Raw genomic sequence first — 21,160 nt, 5'->3', positions numbered from 1 at the left:
TCTCTGCCATCAGGGCCTTTCCTTTCAGTTCTGTTCAGTCTTTTTTTCTTTTTTCACTCAGTGTCATCTTTGTCATCATGTCCACAGTGGAAACTGCTGTAGTGCCCTAAGGTTTCATGCCTTCTGGGCTCTGCTCAGCTCTCACCACAATAACAAGTGTCTTGTCTTTAAGGTGTTCCCAAGCTCTTTGCTGTGCTTGCTGCAAAACAGGCAGCCAGTTTCTCTTCTGGATTTCCTTCTGTTTTCAGTTGGGCTCCCTTCTCATGCCACTGTACAACTGAAGCAGCCATTTGATTGGAATTTGTGTTCTGCAAACCATTTGGAGCAAACTCCTCATCTGCAGATATGTGCTGTCTCATTTGCCCTATGACTAAGTGATATTCACTCCATCGTACTCCCCTGAGAACCACCCAGGAAAATGCTCCAAATCTAGATCACATAGGTAACTGGTAGGCCACTGTGTGAACAGAATTGAGACCAGAATGTGTGACCAGACAGGCTTTTTGATCTGATCCAGCATCCATTTTGTTGAGTCCTGATCATCCACAAACTGGATTTCAAAAAGCAGTAGCTTTTTGTCTTGCTAATGGAATTTAAAGTTTATTTCCTGGACAGAAGGAGGAAGGGCCCACCTACAGGAATACCCTTCCATACCATCTGAACTGGGGGTAACAGCCACAACATCTTGACCAGGTTCAGGACTATGACTAACATGATCATTCCTACCCTTCTTTCTCCTGTATGATTTTTAACACCTTTGCCAGATGAAGAAGCCAGTGGAGCATTGAAAGCTTGCAACAGGTATAATGTGCATTTTGGTTAGCTCAATAAAGGGATCACTGTTTGGTGGATTTTGGATGATACTGTACTTTAGTATATGGTCAGCATGGCTACCTCGGGATATTTTTATTAGCTACCCTAGTAATGCTAAAGTTGTTCATGAAGTGAATGTGCATTCAACAGAAAGAATGGCAAGCGGACACAGAAAGAGAGGGTTCCTGTGGTACTTTTGTGACTACCAGATTTATTTTAGCACGAGAGCTTTCATGGCTTGCAATCCCTTTACACAACTATGTCATCGTGCACATACAAGCAAGATCTGAACATTGTAGCTGGTGTATCTGATACCTGCTTGTTTTTATATGGAAATAGACTGACTGTTGCTATTGTTGTGAGCCTTCAAGCTGTTTCTAGCTTATGGTGACCCTATCATGGGGTTTTCTTAGGAACATTTATTCAAAGGAGGACTAACATTACCTTCTCCTGAGGCTGAGGGCATTTGACTTGCCCAGGGTAACACAGTGGTTTTCATGACAAGCTGGGGATTGAACCCTGATCTCCAGAATCATAGTCCAGCACTCAAACTGCTATGCCACGCTTGCTCTCTAGTTGTTTTTTATTTGCCATCAAGACGACTTTGACTTACACAGTCAGGATTCCACATCCACAGACTCAACAATCCATGGCTTGAAACTATCTCCCCTTCCCCCCAAAAAAATCCAAAAAGCAAACTTTTATATTACCATTTTAGGGGTGCCATTTTTACTGTGCCATTGGGATAGTAATGAGACTTGAGCATTCATGGATTTGAATATTCCTGGGGGTGGGTGGGTTGTGAAACCAAGCCCCACTGGATACAGAGGCCCACTGTAGTGTCCTGTTAATGAGAGACCCCCAAGAATACTGGAGATCAAGAGCCCATCTCATGTCTTGCAAATTCAGGGCAGCTGTGGGCATCCTTGATTGAATCATACACTTGTAGTGTGGTCTTCATCTTTTCCTACTGTTGGCGGGATACAGATCGCCCCTTTCCCCGATGGATCAGGGCCTGAGCTACCACAGCGGCAGCCTCGGAGGCCCCGATCCACCGCTTTTCCAGGCCTCGGGGAAGTGGCAAAAACGCCGCTTCCCCACGGCCTGGAAAGGGGTGTCCTTGGGGCTTCATGCTCCAAGGACACCCTGACAGCGGCGGGAAGACGGAGAAAGGGGCTACTTGGCCCCTTTCTCTTCAGTATCGCTGGCATGGCCATGTAAAGGCCGCGCCAGCGATACGCAGCGTGAAAGGAGCTTCATTTTGGAGCTCCTTTTGGCGCCATTGGAAGGGGGCCACAGGCGCCCTGCAGCTGCCCATGTAGACAGGGTGCCACCATTTTGATGTACTGAGTACGTCCTAGGGTTAGGGAGCGTCTGAAAAGGACGCTCCCAGGCAACCGTAGCACGTACTTAATGGCCATTTGTACAGGGCCCTTGTCTCTTTAAAAGTTGTGTTTAAATGAAGTGAATTTAGAGTAGATGTGTAGTAAAATGGCCATGAGTTAGAGATGTTTAGCTTCAACAAAGAATTTGTTTTCAGTAAATTACATGTGACAACCATGAGAATGATGGAAGGCACCAGGTGTTTATGAGATGGTGGGAGAAGGGACTTGCCTGCACTTAGTCTGCCATTGGAGAGGGAGCATCTCAGCCAGCCCCTTCGTAAAAATGCAAACAAGGCTTCATGGAATCTGGTGTTTTCTTGTTTCGAACCAAATGTATGGTTGAGTAGAGAGCTGACTTAAGTGGAAATATAACAGATTTCATTCTACACACCTCTTTATCAAGTTAATGTTTATCTTCTTTAATGTCGTTTTGACAAAATGATTCAGTTACTTCTAGTGTGATTTTTTCCAACCTAGCACCTTTGGCACATTGGACTACAACCCCATCATCCCCAGTGATTCCCATCATTTCCATTGTCTGGAGGGATCGAGTTGGGGGAGGCTGCTCTCTCGAATCATAGAGCTGGAAGAGGCCTCAAGGCCCATCCAATTCAACGCCTTGGCATGCAGGAATTAAACAGTTATCACACTCTAGGGCAGCATCTTCCACTGTCAAACAGCTCTCATGAGACCAGTTTTGGGTTTTGGAATATTTAGATTTTCAGAATTCCAGACAAAGGAGACTCAGCCTGTAAATTAAAGTATAATAACATCAGAAACATGGTGCACATATGGCATATGTGTTGGTTTTATAAATGTAATGGCTCCATAAATAAAGTAACAAAAAGTACTGCAGATGAGCAAGAGTGCCAAGCTACAAATGCTGGGAGGACTGTGTATAATTATAGCGCTTTAGAAATAAAGTTTAATAATAATAATAATAATAACTCAGCTGGTGTGACATGTAAATCTTGCATCGCAGCATTGTGTGGCGGAGTTGTTTCCAGTAGCTCAGTTTGCAGTAGCTCAGGCCGGAAAGTCTTTCATCAAGTTTTGAGGAGACTTTTGCAAATATCCCCCTCCCAGTTGTTGGATCTTCTCTTCTACAACTCACCCCCCCCCCCCCAAAAAAAGCCTCATCCTTTCTTTAAAAAAAATACCCTGCATCTTCTATCTCTTTGAGAGCAACTAGAACAGTGTTAGCTTGGAAATGGCTGGAAAACATAATTAATTAAACACTAATTGTCAAACCAGTTGTTGTTAGGCTTAACATTTGACTTGTTTATTATCTGGAGGTTAAAAAGGAAGAATTAATGATCTAACTAATTGCTTGTTGCTCATAAATGTCCACCTTGTTGCATGCTTGAATTATTATTTTAGGAAAAGAGCACCTTTTAAAAAGTAGTCCAGAAATGGTGTAAGCATGATGAGCACCATGTTCAAAATTGTCTAGGTAGCTGTGGAGACAAATGGCTTGCTTAATAAAGCTTAATGGCTGATTTTTCCCTCCACTAATCAAAGCGAAGAATGTGGTTCATTAAGATAATTAACTGAGCAGTTGCTTAACTGACAGTACTAGACGCAAAGTCCCAGGTTCTTTGCTTTTCTTCACATAAAAGACAGAGAAGAAAGATCTTGGCTCTCTCAAATCATCTTTATTAGTGAGATAACGGACAGAAGGGTTATTAATTTTTTAAAGGCGGTTCTCTGCCTGGAGCTGCACCATTTTAGATAGTACTGAACATGCTGTCAGTGTGCCAGCCAGGGAGAATATTTCAGTCAGTATCTTGGTCTGGGAGCAGAGAGATAAATTTTGAAACCAGCTTTTGTTACAAAGAACTGAGCTGTATACCACAAAACAGTGATATGTTTATTGGGACAACCAGAACACACAAAATACATGTTGCAAGCTTTCGAAGCTCCACTGACTTCTTTGTCAGGCAAAGACGTTAAAAATCATACAGGAGACAGAAAAAAAAATTGATGATGGTAGTTATAGTCCTGCATTTTGTCAAAATGTTGTGGTTGTTGTCCTCAGTTCAGATGGTATGGAGGCAGGCCCTTCTCCTTCTGGCCATTTGGGTGCTGGGAGATTCTTAAAGTCCAGGAAATAACATTTAAATTTTATTTAAGGAGGAGGAGCATGCCTGCATAAGATACAGTGGGTCTATGCAATGATACACATCATACTACAGCACCTTTCACTTACTCCATTTCACATGCAATTTAAAAAACAACAAGATTTTATGTATTTTTATTTAGATGATGTTTTTCTGTCTCCACTGCTTGCTTCACCAAAATTACTGATAGCTCTCAAGTATTTATTTATTTGTTTATTTTTATTGTTACTGTCCTGTTGTGAAGGAGGGGGAAATGGGACTGGTTTTTCAAGATTCTTCTTTCTTTTTTTCCCCAGAGTTTCCACGTCTTCCACAATGAATCCCGTTTATAGCCCCGTTCAACCTGGGGCTCCCTATGGAAACCCTAAGAACATGGCCTACACAGGTAAGATGTGGAAAAAAAAATACCTGGTTCTTGCTCAGGTGCTACACCTGTGTCTGGCCTGTATCACTTCAGACTGCAGCTGAAGAGGTTTTGCACATGATGCTTCTACATATTTTTAAGAAAAGGAAAAAAGGACAACTCCCCCTCTCCCACAGCATATGTCTCAGAGAGATGGATTTTAGCCTTGCCTTCTTTCTGACAAGAAGGCATTGGGGAATTTATAGTGGTTGGAAGCCATGCAGGCAGCCCAGACACAGTTTTGCCATGCAGACAGAACTAAACTATAGTTAGCATAAGTTAGCTGTTAAATTTGGATTAACAGCCTGAACAATTCTGTGATGTAATATTGCTATAGCCATATTTTTTGCTGTTCCAGAAACTCTGCCCCAGGTTTTGTTTGATGCGACTTCTGTCTCCAAGCATGATGCCATCTGACACTTCAACTGGTGTATAGTACATGGTGTGTCTTGTTGTTTGGGATCTAACAGCTTTATTTTCAGCTTGCACAGTATAAATGCTAGTGCATTCTCATTCCACTGAAGGTGGCTGCTTTCAGCATAAGCAAATACAACTTTTCATCAAATTACAATTGTGAACTTTGCTGTGGGTTGCCACAGAGGAAATTGTAAATTCTGCATAAGGCAAATGATGCATGTGGTTGTAACTTAATGTGCTGAAATTTTATAGATAAGCCATAATATGTAAGCAGAAAGTATTTATTTCTGGTTCAGATCCACCCCTCTGTAACAGCCTTTCTCAGACCTGCAGACATAGAAGCTACTGGGCTGCAGTTCTAATAATCCTTGACCATTGGCCATGTTGACTGAGTATAACAGGAGTTGTAGTCCAACAACATCTGGGAATCCAAACTTGGGAACAGCTGCTTAAAGCTCTTATGTTTCTTTATGTGTAACGAGTTTTTCATGAAAGTTTCTTAATGGACTAGATGCCCCCCACAAGATTTTCCCCCTGTAATTATTGTGGTTTGTAGTGCCTACTTGAAGTTGTCTTTGATTTATAAATTTATGGATGAATCCACAGTTAGATTTGGTGTATATGGCACATTTTTCACAATGCCTTATCAGTGACATGAAACTTAAGTATGGTCACAATCCCTCCTTACAGTTTTTGGTTGGGGGTACTTTGTACACAAGAAGTAAATGATGAACAGATCTGAAGATCCTATTTTTCCTGGACCAATTCACTATGTGTTTGAAAATGCAGATTTTGGAAGAAATTGCTAGATGTGTCGATGAGCCTAGTTCTGTTTGAAGGCACCTTAGTTTCTGCCATAGGAGCCAGTTGAATGAATCTCAGCCCTGAAAAGTCCTTCCACTAAGTAGTTAGTTAGATGGGCATATAGGCCGACTTCAGTTGATGTTCAGAGACCTCAAATGTGAGACAAGCAGGTTGTGCAAACAAAGGTGAAGGATTAGGGCAGATTAAAAGTGAGGCGAGTCAGGGACACCTAGACAGAAATTGAGAGAGATGTGGGGAAAGAATGAAGTGATGGCTTATGACCCGTATGAATTGTATAAAAGACAATGTTACAGAGGCTGTAGAAGGAGAACGATATATTAGAACAGACACAGACTGTTCCTGCAGAAAATCAGAAAATTGCTATAAGGAAATAAAAGGTCAGGAGAGGCTGAGGATAAGTATTCCTGTCATATCTGAGCGTGATTCTTTGTGTGCGTCTGTATAATGTTCATGAGGATAATGTTCAATAGCATTAAAATATGCTACCTTGTAAACAAAGAAGGCATGCGTATGGGCTTGTGACATGGAGGTAGACTGGAATCTTCTTAATGTCTCATGTGAGATATCAATCTTTAAAATTAATAGCAGACCTGTAAGGCATGATCAGAAAGGGAAAAAAAAGAGGTTAATTTCATGATGTTCCTCCTTCATGGAAGCAAAGAGCTCTTTTGCTTTTCTAATGAAAGGTTTTCTCACCATATCTGTAGCTTGCAGATCTACTTAATAACCATCTTGACTCGCTGATTAGCAGATTGTTTCTTTCTTTTTCACGTGGTGCAGTGTAAAGTTTTCCAGAAGTTATCCTATTCTGGTTGAGGCTGTTCATTAAGCTGTCTTGCTTGCTTTTGCCATCAAATGGAAATCATGGTACCCATTCAACCTCTTGGGAGCTGGGATGTTTAGCCTGGAGAAGAGAAGAGAGGTGATATGATAGCACTACTTAAATATTTGAAGGGATGTCATATTGAAGAGGGAGCAAGCTTGTTTTCTGTTGCTCCAGAGAACAGGACCCAGAACAATGGATGCAAGCTACAGGAAAAGAGATTCCACCTCAACATTAGGAAGAACTTTCTGACAGTAAGGGCTGTTTGACAGTGGAATGCACTCCCTCGGAGGGTGATAGAGTCTCCTTCCTTGGAGGTCTTTAAGCAGAGGCTGGATGGCCATCTGTCAGGGATGCTTTGATTGGGAGTTCCTGCATGGCAGAATGGAGTTGGACTGGATGGCCCTTGCACTCTCTTCCAACTCTATGATTTTGTGATTCATTTGTTAAGAGCCAAAGAGTTAGACTCATGCATGCCCTTTCAGTCAGCTCTAATACTGGGAGAGAATTTGTGATTTGTTTTCCTTTTCTTCCACAAGTATGGTACAGAACATTGGAAAATGGGAGAGAATGCTACTGCCTTTATGGCATGATAGGTAACTGCACTGGGGGCCAGTTTTCACTTCCATGCACCCACAGATGACTTGCACTTGTCATTTCCAGTTTTTCACTTTGTTCACTTTTGTCACTTTCATCTTCATCCAATTTTCAGCTGTCATGGGATATGTGGGAAGTGAGACTGTCACATTTGGAGATGGTTTTGCATGATTTGTGAGGACTTCTGGCTTGAAAATTGGCTTGATCTTTTTTTAAAATATTGGAAGGCTGAGGGCTTCAGAGAATCTCTTAGAGAGTTTGGGGGCACCTTGCACTCTCTCCACCTCTGCTATGTTGGATTGGAAGATTGTATGTCATGTTGTGCTTTGGCTTGATTGCTAATTAATTTTAAAAAAACAGGCATTTGGGCTTGCTTTTATTTTTTTCAGTTAGTCTCAAAGGTGCTAAAAAAAACCCTTTGTGTATTGGTTTAAGCTAGTTCGTTTTGCATTGATGCGTAGGACTACACAATCCTGGGATTTGTAAATCAGAGAGGCACTGTCTCTGGCCAACAAGGCGGAATAGGACTCTACAGGATGGAGCCATGTCAATCTGCTTTATTTCTGCAGTGTGCAAGAACTGTGAATGGCATTTCTTGCAGTATAAAATAAAGAGATAAGAAAGAAGCAACTGTCACTGAAAACTAGTCTAATAGTGAACATCTGTCCATAAATTGTTAAAGTTAAAATGTTTAAATTCAAATAGTCATTGTTGTACACTAAGAAGGTTGGAAAATAGTACAGTGGGTCCTTGTTATCTGTTGGGATTTGGGTTCCAAGATCCCTTATGGATAACAAAATCCATGGATGCTCAAGTCCCATTAAATATAATGGCATAGCAAAATGTTGCTGTCCCCCCCCCCCAAAAAAAAAAAAAAAAAGGGAAAATCAAAGTTTGCCATTTGGAGTTTATACTTTTTGTGTGTGAATATTTTCAAGCTGTGGATGCTTGAATCTGTGGATAAAAAAATCAGTGGACAAGGAGGGCTGACTGTAATGATAACCATAGTTTAAGAATATATATGTTGTTGTTGTGTGCCTTCAAGTTGTTTCCAACTTCTGGAGACCTATCCTGGGGTTTTCATGGCAAGATTTGTTCAGAGGAGGTTTGCCATTGCCTTCCCCTGAGACTGAGAGCATGTGACTTGCCCTAGACTAATAATAATTAAAAACAAACCAGGAGTGGCAATTTGGTTTAAACCATGGTTTAAGCCAACCTGGTTTAAACCAGCCAACCTTGGCCTTCAGTGCAAATTTTAGGGGGAAACACACCTTTAGAAAGTATCCTGTGCAGTTGTAGGAAAGAAAGCTAAAGTTTTGCACATACACGTGCTTGTATATATACATAGGAGCATTTCTATGTTAATTCTGGAGTATTTAGTAATTGAAACACTACAGTTGTTTAGGCTCTGAGAGAAGATTTCAGCGTGTGCAATAACTCCCCACTCCACTCCTCTAGTACCAATTCAGCAAAGATTGTGTGGACTATCAGCCTTTCTGTTCCTTAGGGCCAGAGGAGTAACTTGGGTGTAATGAACTCAGAGGTGCTCCCCAGGGTACCAGGTAATGTAATTTAGCACTTCTACTAGGAGCCACAATTTGATCTATTCCTCTTTGGCACGGTGTGGCAAGAGTAATTTAGTAGGGTTTTTTTTAAAGCCAAAGGAAATAACCTAGCTGGGGAACACATTCACCAATAAATGCACTCATGATTTTTCTCACCATTGACAAAAATGTATTCTTCAGTCAACAGGAAAAAAAGCAAATTGACAAGGGTTGAAAAATAATTTCAGGTTTTAAATAGATGTCTAGCATCACTCTTCTGCACATCACAGTTGCAGAAGCCTGAATATTCTAAAATAGTTAGAGTCAGCATTAAAAATAATATGGTGCCCATGCACCTGGGATTTTTCTCATGTTGCATATTGAGCAACTGTGACCTTCCTTGCCTAGTAGCATTTTGTGAATTTAGTCTGTGACATTGTGTGTAGTGCATATTGTAGAACTGATATCACTTGCTTTAGGTGGTAGCAGAGGTGTATGTGTGGCAGAAAGACCAATATTTAAGATTTTACAGTGGCCTTATACATTCTTTGTTACTTATTAAAAAAGGTATATCTCACTCTATATCATGAGAGCCTTATTGTTTTGCAGTTAATTTCTAGTCATATTTCAGGTCCTCTGCATTCTGTAAAACTCTTAAGAAAATCCTTTTATGTCCAGCAGGTCTGTAAAAGTACTCCAGATTCCTAGATATTCAGCCTCTGTCTTTGGGGATGCACCATTAAAATTTAAGGCACTAGGCCTGCATATAGTGCAGTTTCCAAATTTCTAAATTCCAGTATCATATTTGGTAGTCTGGGTGATATTATCTGTTCTTGACAAGAAGTTCACACATAGGCTATGTCTGGGTCAGGTTGCTTTCTTGCTACCAGTTGTACGGACCAGTGGTTGTAGCATCTAAATAGAGAGCCAGTGTGGTGTAGTGCTTTGAGCATTGGAGTATGACTCTGTAGACTAGGGTTCACATCCCTGCTCAGCCATGGAAACCTACTAGGCGGCCCTGGGCAAGTCATACTCACTCAGCCTGAGAGGAAGGCAATGACAAACCCCCTCTGAACAAATCTTGCCAAGAAAATGCTGTGATAGGTTCATCTTTGGGTTACCATATTTCGGAAAAGACTTGGAGGCACACAACACACACACACACACACACACAAACACACAGCATCTAAATGGCCTAGTTCTGTAATGTTGACTGAGAGCTTGATAACTAGAGCTTTCCTGGTTTGGCTCTTCTAGAACCCAGGGCATTAGTTCACTTCATGCCTCTGAGGAAGTAGACCAAGTCTACGAAAGCTTATGCTACAACTTCTTTCACAGAGTTAATCTCAAAGGTACTACAGGATCCCTTTGCATACTGAGAAAGAGCTGTTGACCAGTTTGTATCCCAGAAAATGCTGACCATTTGGTCAGTCATACTAGTTTTTGTGGTCTGCACTTCCCAGTTTGATAAACCATACTACAGTTGGCCCTTGTCTTACATGGGGATCCGTTCCGCCCCCCCCCCCCCCCCCGTGTAAGGCGAATTCTGCCTATGCTCAAGCCCCATTAGAAACAATGGGGGTCGTGTGCAGCGGTGCGGTGGCGCACAGAGCACCACGGTCTCACACACCCATTCATTTGAATGGGATGCGCCACCTTGAGCCCGTACGCTCAAGACTACATATAATGCAGGCGCACTGTATATAATTGGCTTTTAAAATAAAATCTGAAACATGTTTTGAAATCGGGTTGCAAACAGTAGTTTGAACTTCAGTAATTTGGTGGGTTGTCTGAAATGAGAAACCATTGCTGAACCTTTTAATGGAAGCTATGCTCTGAGACTGGATGAAAAAATTTACTGTGGCACACTTACTGGAAAGTGAAAAAATAGCTTAGGCTCCATGTCCAAGGTTAGTGTAAACCCAAGTATGGTGCAGTATCTGAATTAAGAATGAGAGTTGGGATGTAGACTCTGTCCTTAAAAAACAACCCATCCAAAACTGTAAATTCCAGAAAGTGTATTTTCATAGAGATCATTGAAGATAACATTAGGTCCCATTGAAGTGCATGGAACACGCTAGTTGTGGCTAAAGTCCCATTTATTTCAATAAGGCTTGAATGACTTCGTCCGGGATTCAACTAATTTTAAAGTGTGGAGCAGATTTCTAGACTCTGTCCTACTGGAAACTGAACACATCTCCATGGTACACACTGCAAGATTTAATGAGTCAAAATAACATAGGTGCATTTAGAAGAGGTATTTTGAAGACTCCTCTCCCATCTGCTGATTTCAGTTATTTACAATTTACAGGCTTATTATTTCCACCCATGGCTGCTATATCAGTCCGAAGTTTCTTTTGCTTTGACAAGCCAAGTAAGAGGTAAGAGTTTTGAGGAAAGGTGGTAGACTTGGGCAGCTGGAGTGTCTAGGAACTAAGCTTTCCTCTCTCTCTCTGTCTCTTTCTGTTAAATAGAATTTTGAGCAAAAACAGTATTGAATTCAGCGAGTGAATATGTGCACCAGCTAATCAGGTACTCAAATGACCTTTCTTTGCCCCATTGGAGGTCCCAGGGAGAGCTAGAAACTCTTGAAAAGGACATGGGAAGCAAAATTCAAATGCAGAATTGCTTAACAAGGTCCCCAGGAATGTAAGTGAATGCACAAAAGGCAGGAAAACTTAGATGTTGCTGGTGTGAGAGCCCATGTAGCAGCACTGATGAATCAATTGAAAGTGCTGCAGTCCTTAGATGTTTGTCTTGGCTGCCCAGGAGGTAAAGAATTGTTATAAGAGTAGCTTTTATTTTAAAAACCCTGAAACAGAAAACTTGAAGATGGAGAAGAAAAGCCTAGGCACAAAATATATCAAAAGCTGCTCAAGTCCTGTTTTGTCCTTCTCTCTCTTTGTATGGGGTGAGCTAAATCTGAATTGTAGGCGAGAACAAAACCATTTTTGTTGCCTGAAGATGGCTCAAAATTTTAATTAAAAAAAGCACTCTTATTATTCAGATGGGAAATATCTGCTGTTTTTTCATGAGACATCTGTTCACGTTGGGCCAGACCGGAAGCTTAGAGAATCAGTTCCATCCAAGGAGTTTCATAACCCTCACCATGGCACAGTTTCTGTCTTTTACCAAGTCTCCAGAATTCTACAAAACTAGAAATCTGGGACAAGAGAGCCCAGACCAATGTTGGGATGGAAGGGGAACAGCAGCAGTTGTGGAAGCAAGAATAGTCATAGAATTATAGACTTAGAATGGAGCACAAGGGCCATCTAATCCAATGCCCTGCCGTGTGGGAAGACACAACTAAAACACTCCTGAAAGATGCCATCCAACCTCTTTCTAAAGACCTACAGAAATGGAGACTCCACCACCCTCTGTTCAACTGTCAAACAACTCTTACAATCAAAAAAGTTCTTTAGGTGGAATCTCTTTTCCCAGAGTGGGAAGAAGTTTTTGTATGATCTCTATCCCCTGTGTATCAAACAAAGCCCTGTCCACAGAGACCCAGTGAGCAGGCTTCTCCTATCATCTCTATGCCCAGGAGCTGGAGTGCAGGCCATGTAGGCCAGAGCAGAAGGTGTGACTTCCAGTTGAACTGATAGTCCCACCCTTTGACCCTCTGCAGTGATAGTGCTGAAATATTCTGCTGGAGACTGTCCATCCTCTCATCTGTCCTGCCACCACAGTGCCTCAGTGAACAAGGCATCCCAAACAATGCTGCTATGTCCTCACTGCTTCACAGCATCTGAGCTAATAGGAGCAGGATCTGGAGAGGAAATGTGGCTAATGGTAAAACAAAGTGGCAACAAGCTGAGCTTCTGAGATACTTGGACAAGGCAAGTCTTACTCAGAAACTTTTTTTTAGTTCAGACCTCCTCAGAACATCTGTAAAAATGACGTTCACTATTTGCCCCAGTGGACAAGACTCTTATGTACCAGTCTTAATAACATGCAAAATTGTCCATGGTTAGCCCTTTATGAAATGTCACATTTGCCCCTGATTTTCCAACAGCTCTCTAGTTAAAGTTTAGAACGTTCACATCTGTTCAGCAGTTGTGAACCTGAAGTTTCAAGAAGAAAATTTTACAGCTACCCATTTGAAAGGGTGGGTTCCTAAAGACTTTTGTGGAGAGATTGAGCCAGGAAAATTCAGATGATACAGTTACAGTTAGTCCAAAGAGAAATACAATAAAATGAAGTTGAAAAGTGTAAGCCTCACTAGGAGGGAGAAAAATAAAGAAACATTTCTATTTTTGTGAATAACCTTTCTATTTTTAAAAAGTTGAACTTTCCAGACCACGTACTGGAAAACCTGACTAAACCTTTTCTCAAATTAGGGCATAGGAAAAACCAAGGGTGAAAAAAGCAATATCTGCAACAAGTAAAGTTAATGGGAGGAAAAGGAGAAGAGAGCTCCCATCCCAAGTTGTAGCGGCTTTTTGAATTACAGTCAGACCTCCACATTTGCAGCTTTGACTTTGATTATTCATGGATTTGATTAATATGCTCTCTTTAGAAATCTCTAGGTCCTCCAGTATGACTCTATGGTCAACCTCCACCAAAAGTCACACTGAAGGACCTAGAAGTTCCTAGAGAGAACACTTGCTTAGGCATTTTTATTCTTGCAGACTAGCTACTAAAATATGGTCTGAACCCAGCTGAACATTGGCTCCTTTTCATCCTGGAGAGAAGTGACCAGTGAGGTCCCACAGGGTTCTGTCCTGGGCCCAGTGCTATTTAACAGCTTTATCAATGACTTGGACGAAAGAATAGGGGGCATGCTTATTTGCAGATGACACCAAATTAGGAGGTGTAGCTAATATCCCAGAGGAGAAGATCAAAATTCGAGATGACCTTAATAGATTAGAAAGCTGGGCCAAAGCTAACAAAATCAATTTCCAGAGGGAGAAATGTAGGTACTGCACTTAGGCAGAAAAAATGAAATACCCAGAGGACCTAGAGATTCCTAGAGAGGGGTTCTCTCGTGTTAAAAAAGAAGTCTTTTTTATTTGCAGTTTTTCCACTTTCACATGGGTCTGGTGCTCCTAACCTCAGCAAATGTGGAAGGTCCACTGTACGGGAATTCAGTGTTCCCACCCACCCAATTTTCCTGTGCTCTGATAATCTCTTGTCACTGAAATCCATTTTTGTAGTGACCAATGGTAAGTCAGGGGGGAAAAGCGTATTAAAGCAGTTTTCTTTACTCTTCAGAAAACAGAGTCCCCTTTTCTTGGGGGGAAAAGGCATTATCTTTGGGTCTTAACAGGGTACATTGTAGGCATAGAGCCATTGAAAGTATTTTGAAGTTGGGAATCTTCTCCATAATTAGTTTCATAGTCATCAGGACAAGAACAGACACCCCCCCCCCCGCCCCCGGTATGCCTTAATCCACCTGTCCCAGCCGAGAAATCTCTTTCAACAGGAAACAGTTGTTGCCTTGGGTCCCATATTGGGAGAAAAGCAAGATATAAATTAATATAAATAAATAAATAAGAACTGAGCCTAAGATTTCTTCCCTTCCCTAAATGTGCAAGCCCTTCTTGTCCCCCTCCCCACCCTCCAGGTAGGACCTGAATAACCTGCATCAGGTCAGTTGCTGTTTGAGGGGCTCAAACTGTTCTTTGCTGGTCAGGGGGCAATTTTCTCCTTTTTAGCCAAATTTGGTGCTATTGATTTATTTGTTTTAACACAGTCTGGACCCCCAGCTTAGTCATTTTCAGGTCATCAGTTTAGGATCCCTTGCAGACCAGTGTCTTGAAAGAGAAGAAAGATGGGGTTGTTTAGGGTTTGGAGCAGATTGTATAATCCTTGGCATGGTGGCAGCTGCGGAGAATTCTTCCCTCTCTGACCTTGGTTCTCTTTAGCATATGAGAGTGGCTCTTTGCATCTGTTTTTCCCAACCTTGCAAAACAATGCTGTGAATCTGCTTTGCATTGTAACTCCCCTTCCTCCAAATATTCCCCAAGGGAACTTGTTGTGTTGGCCCCAATTAAAACAGACAGCAAGGGAGAGAGGGAAGTGCTGGCTCGCATGCCAGCTCACACTCAAATGGTAAGAAACAAGAAGCATGATTTGGGGGATCTTGTGGATGCCAGGACATTATGTTTCTTCCACTTATTATCCATAAATTTACTCTTACATCTTGAAATTTTACATCTTAAAGTAAGTGCATGTAAACTTGTGTGTGAGAGGGAAAGAAATAGAGGGATCTTGTGCATTCTGTACCTAGAAGATGGCTTAGGCCAGTGCTTCTCATGCTATCTGATGTGAGGGGCTAATAGTTCCCCCATGACATGCAATGGAACAATGCCATACTTGTGCCCATGGTGTAGTGCTTTGAGCATTGGACTATGATTCTGGAGACCAGGGTTCGAGTCCCATCCCAGATATAAAACCCACTGGGTGACCTTGGGCTAGTCACATGCTCTCAGCCTCAGGGGAAGACAATGACAAACCTCCTCTGAACAAATCTTGCCAAGTAAACCCATGATAGGGTCTTCATAAGTCGGAAAAGACACAAAGGCCCATAACACACACAGAAATGACTTGAAGGCACACAACAACAATAATTTCTTTGTCCTTGGAAACTCTCCAGGGACTGGCAGCCAATGGCTTGTGCTCTGAAGACCATCACTTTAGGCACTACTGGCTTAGGCCACTGCTAGGGAATTAAATTCCTCCAGCACCTACTGTATATACTCATGTGTAAATCTAGAAATTTTAGTCAAAAAATTGACCCCCCCCCAAAAAAAAAACCACGGGTCAGTGTAAGTACTCTGCTTTAACTCTCATTTAAAAAGGAACCATGTCCTGGTGAAAAACAAGAGCATAATCTGTCCTGGAAGCATTGATTCCCCCCCCCCTCCTCAATTCTCTCATCCATCCAGTCTTTAGGATGAGTGCAAACAGTTGTGCCTGCTGAAATTTTGTAAGTTGTTGGTATTGTTTTCCTTGCTTCATTCTTTAGATCCTTTGTCACATGCCCCTAAGTTTTACCCTCGACTTATCCATGGGTCATATAAAAATCCATAATTTTCGCCAAAAATTTACCCTTGACGTATACATAAGGTCAACTTATAGTCGAGTATATACGGTACTCCCACATCTCTAGCTTGCTATCTATCCTTGTTTGTCAGGACTACTTATCACTGAAGTGGTCAACTGCTGTATCTTAATTGACAGTTGGAATGTTTTCTAGGTGAGATTACTTTTGTTAAGAAAGTGTAGCCAGGTCAAAGTACGACCATTTTGTTGTTTATTAGGACCAGTTGTTAGGAACGTCACAATGGACTGAAAATGGACTGATTCACAGTTTGTTTTTGGGTAAGCTCCAGGTTACCTACCTGCACGATCACCTTCTCCTGTATAACCCACCAGGTATACTCAAGGCCTCTAGAAGACATCTATTTCAGTTAGCCAAAGCTGAGCTGATCGTTGCGCAGAGGACCTTTTCTTCGGCTACCCTCAGATGGTGGAATGACATGCCGGAACAGATTTATCAGTCAGAGACACTGTCTGCATTTAAAGCGGCAGTATAGACCAGTCCCTTCTGACAGGCCTATCCAGATTATTTTTAAATTATGAATTTGAAAGTACTTACTGATGGATTTTAATATGTATTGGTTTTATATGTTGACGGACGTATGTTATGTTATTTGTTGCTGTTCCCCACCTTGATCCATAACCAGAGATGGGTAAGAAATAACCCTTCTCTTCATTGAACCCAATCCACGTTGCTGGTGCTTATTTCAGGACTCAGATATGCGTAGGAATGCCACCTGCTGCATCAACCTGAACACATGCTAAGAGTGATCTTTGGAGATTCAATTCCAGGCAGTTGCAGCTGGTGCCTTCAACATTAGTGGGACAGTGAATCCATTCTTGGGTTTAATAAAAGGGATTTCAAAACCAGTTATAAAGGATAACTCCTTTAAAATTCAGACTGGAGCATCCTACTGACATGGTTGCTGCCCAGTCATCACTGTTTCTGTTACCAGAGAGTAAACTTTTAAATACATTATACCCCATTTATGTTATACTTTCTGTAGAGAACTATGCCTAGCACCAAAATGGTTATTTCTGGGCATCTGGCAAACATATCTTTATTCACATATGCTTTTAAAGTCAATTCATTTTAACTTGCTGCTATGACTTTCTATATTTTCTTCTTCTTCTTTTAATTTTAAAAGGTTCCAAAAATTCATTTAATATATAATCCTCAAAGCTGTTTCCTTCAAAATGGAAGGACAAATGTTCTTGAAATGTATTTTTATTATAATGGATCTTTACATTGTCTGTTAAACCACCCCTGAAGCACTTCTGCAGAGTGATACATAAATAAGAAGTAAAGGAAGGCAAACCAAACCTATGTTTGGTTGAAATTCAGAGACATAGCCATGCTAGTCTGGAATATCAGTATGCAAAGGAATAGTAGGTCTGTGTTTTGTAGACCTGTGTTTTGTAGATGTAGTGGGGAGTAAACATAGTCTGTAAAAGTTTATGCTACCACTTCTTTTCCACTGTTAATCTCAAAGGTGCTACACTCGATCCCTTTGCGTACTGTGTTTGGTTTGTACCACTTGAAAAGGCAGATGGAGGCTCACGTGTCAAACTACTGTTTGATACAATAAAATAAAAGTAAGGAACTAAACTGAATTGGGGATATCTGCAGATTAAATGGCTTTTGTTGGCAGCACTGAGAGGGGGAAATCTCCCTCACTGCAGCCCTCTGGATCTCCGAAAGGTTCAAAGAGGTAGAAAACCCCACAGGAGCTAGTTTTTTGAGGACGGTGAGAAATACTTCTTAAATTCTTACTATAAGTTTTTTAAATGTTTTTATCTTGTGAGCTACCTTGGGTCCCATTCTGAGAGAAAGGCTGCATAAAAATGAAATAAAATAAATAAAACTGCACTGGCAAGGAAGGGGAGAGATATTTTGTTGTGCTAGACCCACAGTGCCAGCACAATGTTGGATTTAATAAAAAAAAACAACCCTTAACTAGTAGGTTAGGGAACAGACTCCTAATGTGAACTTTTCCTTGAGATGCTACCTTTCCATATGCAGTAGTAACTGTTGTTGCTGGTGAGTCAACCTCAACTCATGGCGACCCTGGGATGAGACACTTCCAAGATCCCCTATTTTCCACTGCTCTGCTTAGGTCTTGAAGATTCAGGCCTGTGAGTTCCCTGATTGAATCTATCCAACTGTCATGCAGCCATCTCTTTCTGCTGCTTTCTGCCTTTCCTAGCTTCCAGTGAGTCATAGGATCACAGAATTGTAGAGTTGGAAGAGACCACAAGGACCATCCTGTCCAACCCCCTGCCATGCAGAAACTTTCAATCACAGCATCCCTGACAAATGGCCATCCAGCCTCTGCTTAAAGACCTCCAAGGAAGGAGACTCCACTACACACCAAGGAAGGAGTGTGTTCCACTGTCGAACAGCCCTTACTGTCAGGAAGTTCCTCTTAATGTTGAGGTGGAATTTCTTTTCCTGTAGCTTGCATCCATTGCTCTGGGTCCTAGTCTCTGGAGCAGCAGAAAACAAGCTTGCTCCCTCCTCAATATGACATCTCTTCAAGTATTTAAACAGAGCTATCATATCACCTCTTAACCTTCTCTTCCCCAGGCTAAACATCCCCAGCTCCCTAAGTCGTTCTTCATAAGGCATGGTTTCCAGACCCTTCACCATTTTAGTTGCCCTCCTTTGGACACACTCCAGTTTCTCAATATCCTTTTTGAATTGTGGTGCCCAGAACTGGACACAGTATTCTAGGTGGGGCCTGACCAAAGCAGAATACAGTGGCACTATTCCCTTGATCTAGAGACTATAATTATATTGATTCAGCTTAAAATTGCATTGGCCTTTTTAGCTGCTGCATCACACTGTTGACTCATGTTCAACTTGTGATCTACTTGGACTCCTGGATCCCTTTCACATGTAGTCTCCTTATGCCAGGTGTCACCCATACTATATCTATGCATTTCATTTTTCTGCCCTAAGTGCAGTACCTTACATTTCTCTGTGTTGAATTTCATTTTGTTAGCTTTGGCCCAGCTTTCTAGTCTATTCAGGTCATTTTTAATGTTGATCCTGTCCTCTGGAGTATTAGCTATTCCTCCTAATTTGGTGTCATCTGCAAATTTGATAAGTATGCCCCCAATTCTGTCATCCAGATCATTGATAAAGATGTTGAATAACACTGGCCCCAGGACAGAGCCTCACTGAACACCCCACTGGTTACTTCTCTCCAGGCTGAAAAAGAGCCATTGTTGAGCACCCTTTGGGTTCGGCCAGTCAACCACTTGCAAATCTGTGTAACAGTAACTTTGTCTAGCCCACATTTTACAAGCTTGTTTGCAAGAATGTCATGGGAAACCTTGTCAAAGGCCTTAATGAAATCAAGATATACTATATCCACAGCATTCCCTTCATCTACCAAGCTAGTAATTTTATCAAAGAAAGAGATTAGATTTGTCTGGCATGACTTGTTTCTCTGAAACCCATGTTGACTTTTTGTGATTATGGCATTGCCTTTTAGATGTTCACAGACTCTCTGTTTAATGATCTGCTCCAGAATCTTTCCTGGTATTGATGTCAGACTAACTGAACGATAATTGTTGGGATCCTCTTTTTTCCCCTTTTTGAAGATGGGGACAATGTTTGCCCTCCTCCAGTTAGCTGGGATTTCTCCTGTTTTCCAGGAGTTTTCAAATATGATTGCCAATGGCTCCGATATTACATTTGCCAGTTCTTTTAGTACCCTTGGATGTAGTTCATCTGGTCCTGGAGACTTAAATTCATTTAGATTAACAAGGTATTCCTCTACTATCTCTTTATTTATTCTGTGCTGAATTTCACCTATTCTGTCCTCTGCTCCACATTCCTTCTTGTGATGTGGCCAAAGTATGGCAGCCTCAGTTTAATCATCTTGGCTTCCAAGTAGAGTTCAGGGTTGATCTGTTCAAGGACTGCTACTGTAATAATTGCTGTTGTTCCTACTATGATGGACTATGATGTAGTGGGACTCTACCTCCCTGAGTAGCTGTCCTAACCCTCATTCTGTGGGATTTGAGTGTGTACCTAAAATTGGGTAGGTTAGACAGATTTGCCCACCTCACTGTTCAACAGCTTTCCTTCTTGAGCAAACTGGATTAGTCTCAAGGGTAGTGTTGAACCTCTGATGCTGGGAGATGTTTACATCTGCCATAACAGCCATGGATCAGTCCCTAGTGATATCTGGCCCCACTCTAGACCTTGCTTTCTGTGCTGGATGGGATGGTAGTAATCTTGGAATGGAGGAGCTTTCTGCTGTTTGGTAGATATAACCCTCGCCCCTGCTTGTCCAGTGAAAATCCATACTTTTCCATGTGTGCAGCCTGAGAGTGTGGGTGGGATCACACGTGTTGCAGGATATAAATGAAATAAATGATTTAATAATAATAATAATAATAATAATAATAATAATAATAATAATTTAATTTAATTTATAGCCCTCCCAATCACTAGGAATCCGGGCTGTTTACAACAGTAAAAATACATTAATAAATCAGATGGGAGCATTGCAGCCAAGGAGGGAGCCTCCACTACACTTCGAAGGAGTTTGTTCCACTGTCGAACAGCCCTTACTGTCAGAAAATTCCTCCTAATGTTGAGGTGGAATCTCTTTTCCTGCAGCTTGCATCCATTGCTCCGGGTCCTAGTCTCTGGAGCAGCAGAAAACAAGCAATGGATGCAAGCTGCAGGAAAAGAGATTCCACCTCAACATTAGGAGGAATTTCCTGACAGTAAGGGCTGTTCGACAGTGGAACAAACTCCCTCGAAGTGTAGTGGAGGCTCCCTCCTTGGAGGTCTTCAAACGGAGGCTGGACGGGCCATCTGTCGGCGATGCTTTGATCTGGATTTCCTGCATGGCAGGGGGTTGGACTGGATGGCCCTTGCGGTCTCTTCCAACTCTATGATTCTATGAGCCCTCTTCTGCTGTGTGAAGTATTGACAGCCCAAACATGTCTTTATTATGCAATGAGAGCTTGAACTCTGAAGCCATGTTTCCTTGCAATATTGATCAGACGTGAGGAGAGAGACTGGCAGGTGAGTTGAGGGGTCCCTCTGGCCATTAGGAGCAGACGTAACTGATGATGGGAAAGATGCAGCAGCCTCCCAGTGGGCTGATTTACAGAAATTTGGGCAGCCTTAGGCTTCCTATAACAAAACAGAAGTTCAGAGATTT

At 41.7% G+C, this 21,160-nt stretch overlaps 1 protein-coding gene across 7 annotated transcripts in view; it reads left to right on the top strand.

Moving 5' to 3' along the window:
• The window catches only part of FAM168A (family with sequence similarity 168 member A), a 231,147-nt gene that overhangs the window by 98,886 nt on the left and 111,101 nt on the right, over positions 1–21,160 (top strand). For all 7 annotated transcript variants that reach the window (XM_089513046.1, XM_089513048.1, XM_089513047.1 and 4 more), the window contains exon 3: positions 4,615–4,703. In XM_089513046.1, the coding sequence (XP_089369172.1) occupies positions 4,634–4,703 (70 nt within the window). In that variant the 5' untranslated portion in view covers positions 4,615–4,633. The remainder of the gene's footprint in view (positions 1–4,614; positions 4,704–21,160) is intronic.

Source organism: Sceloporus occidentalis, unplaced genomic scaffold, assembly GCF_023333645.1.
Source record: "Sceloporus occidentalis isolate IW3139 unplaced genomic scaffold, rSceOcc1.0.p SCAF_2, whole genome shotgun sequence".
Lineage (NCBI taxonomy): Eukaryota > Metazoa > Chordata > Lepidosauria > Squamata > Phrynosomatidae > Sceloporus > Sceloporus occidentalis.
Note: the sequence above shows the minus strand (reverse complement) of the source record. Positions and strands in the feature narration are given on the sequence as shown.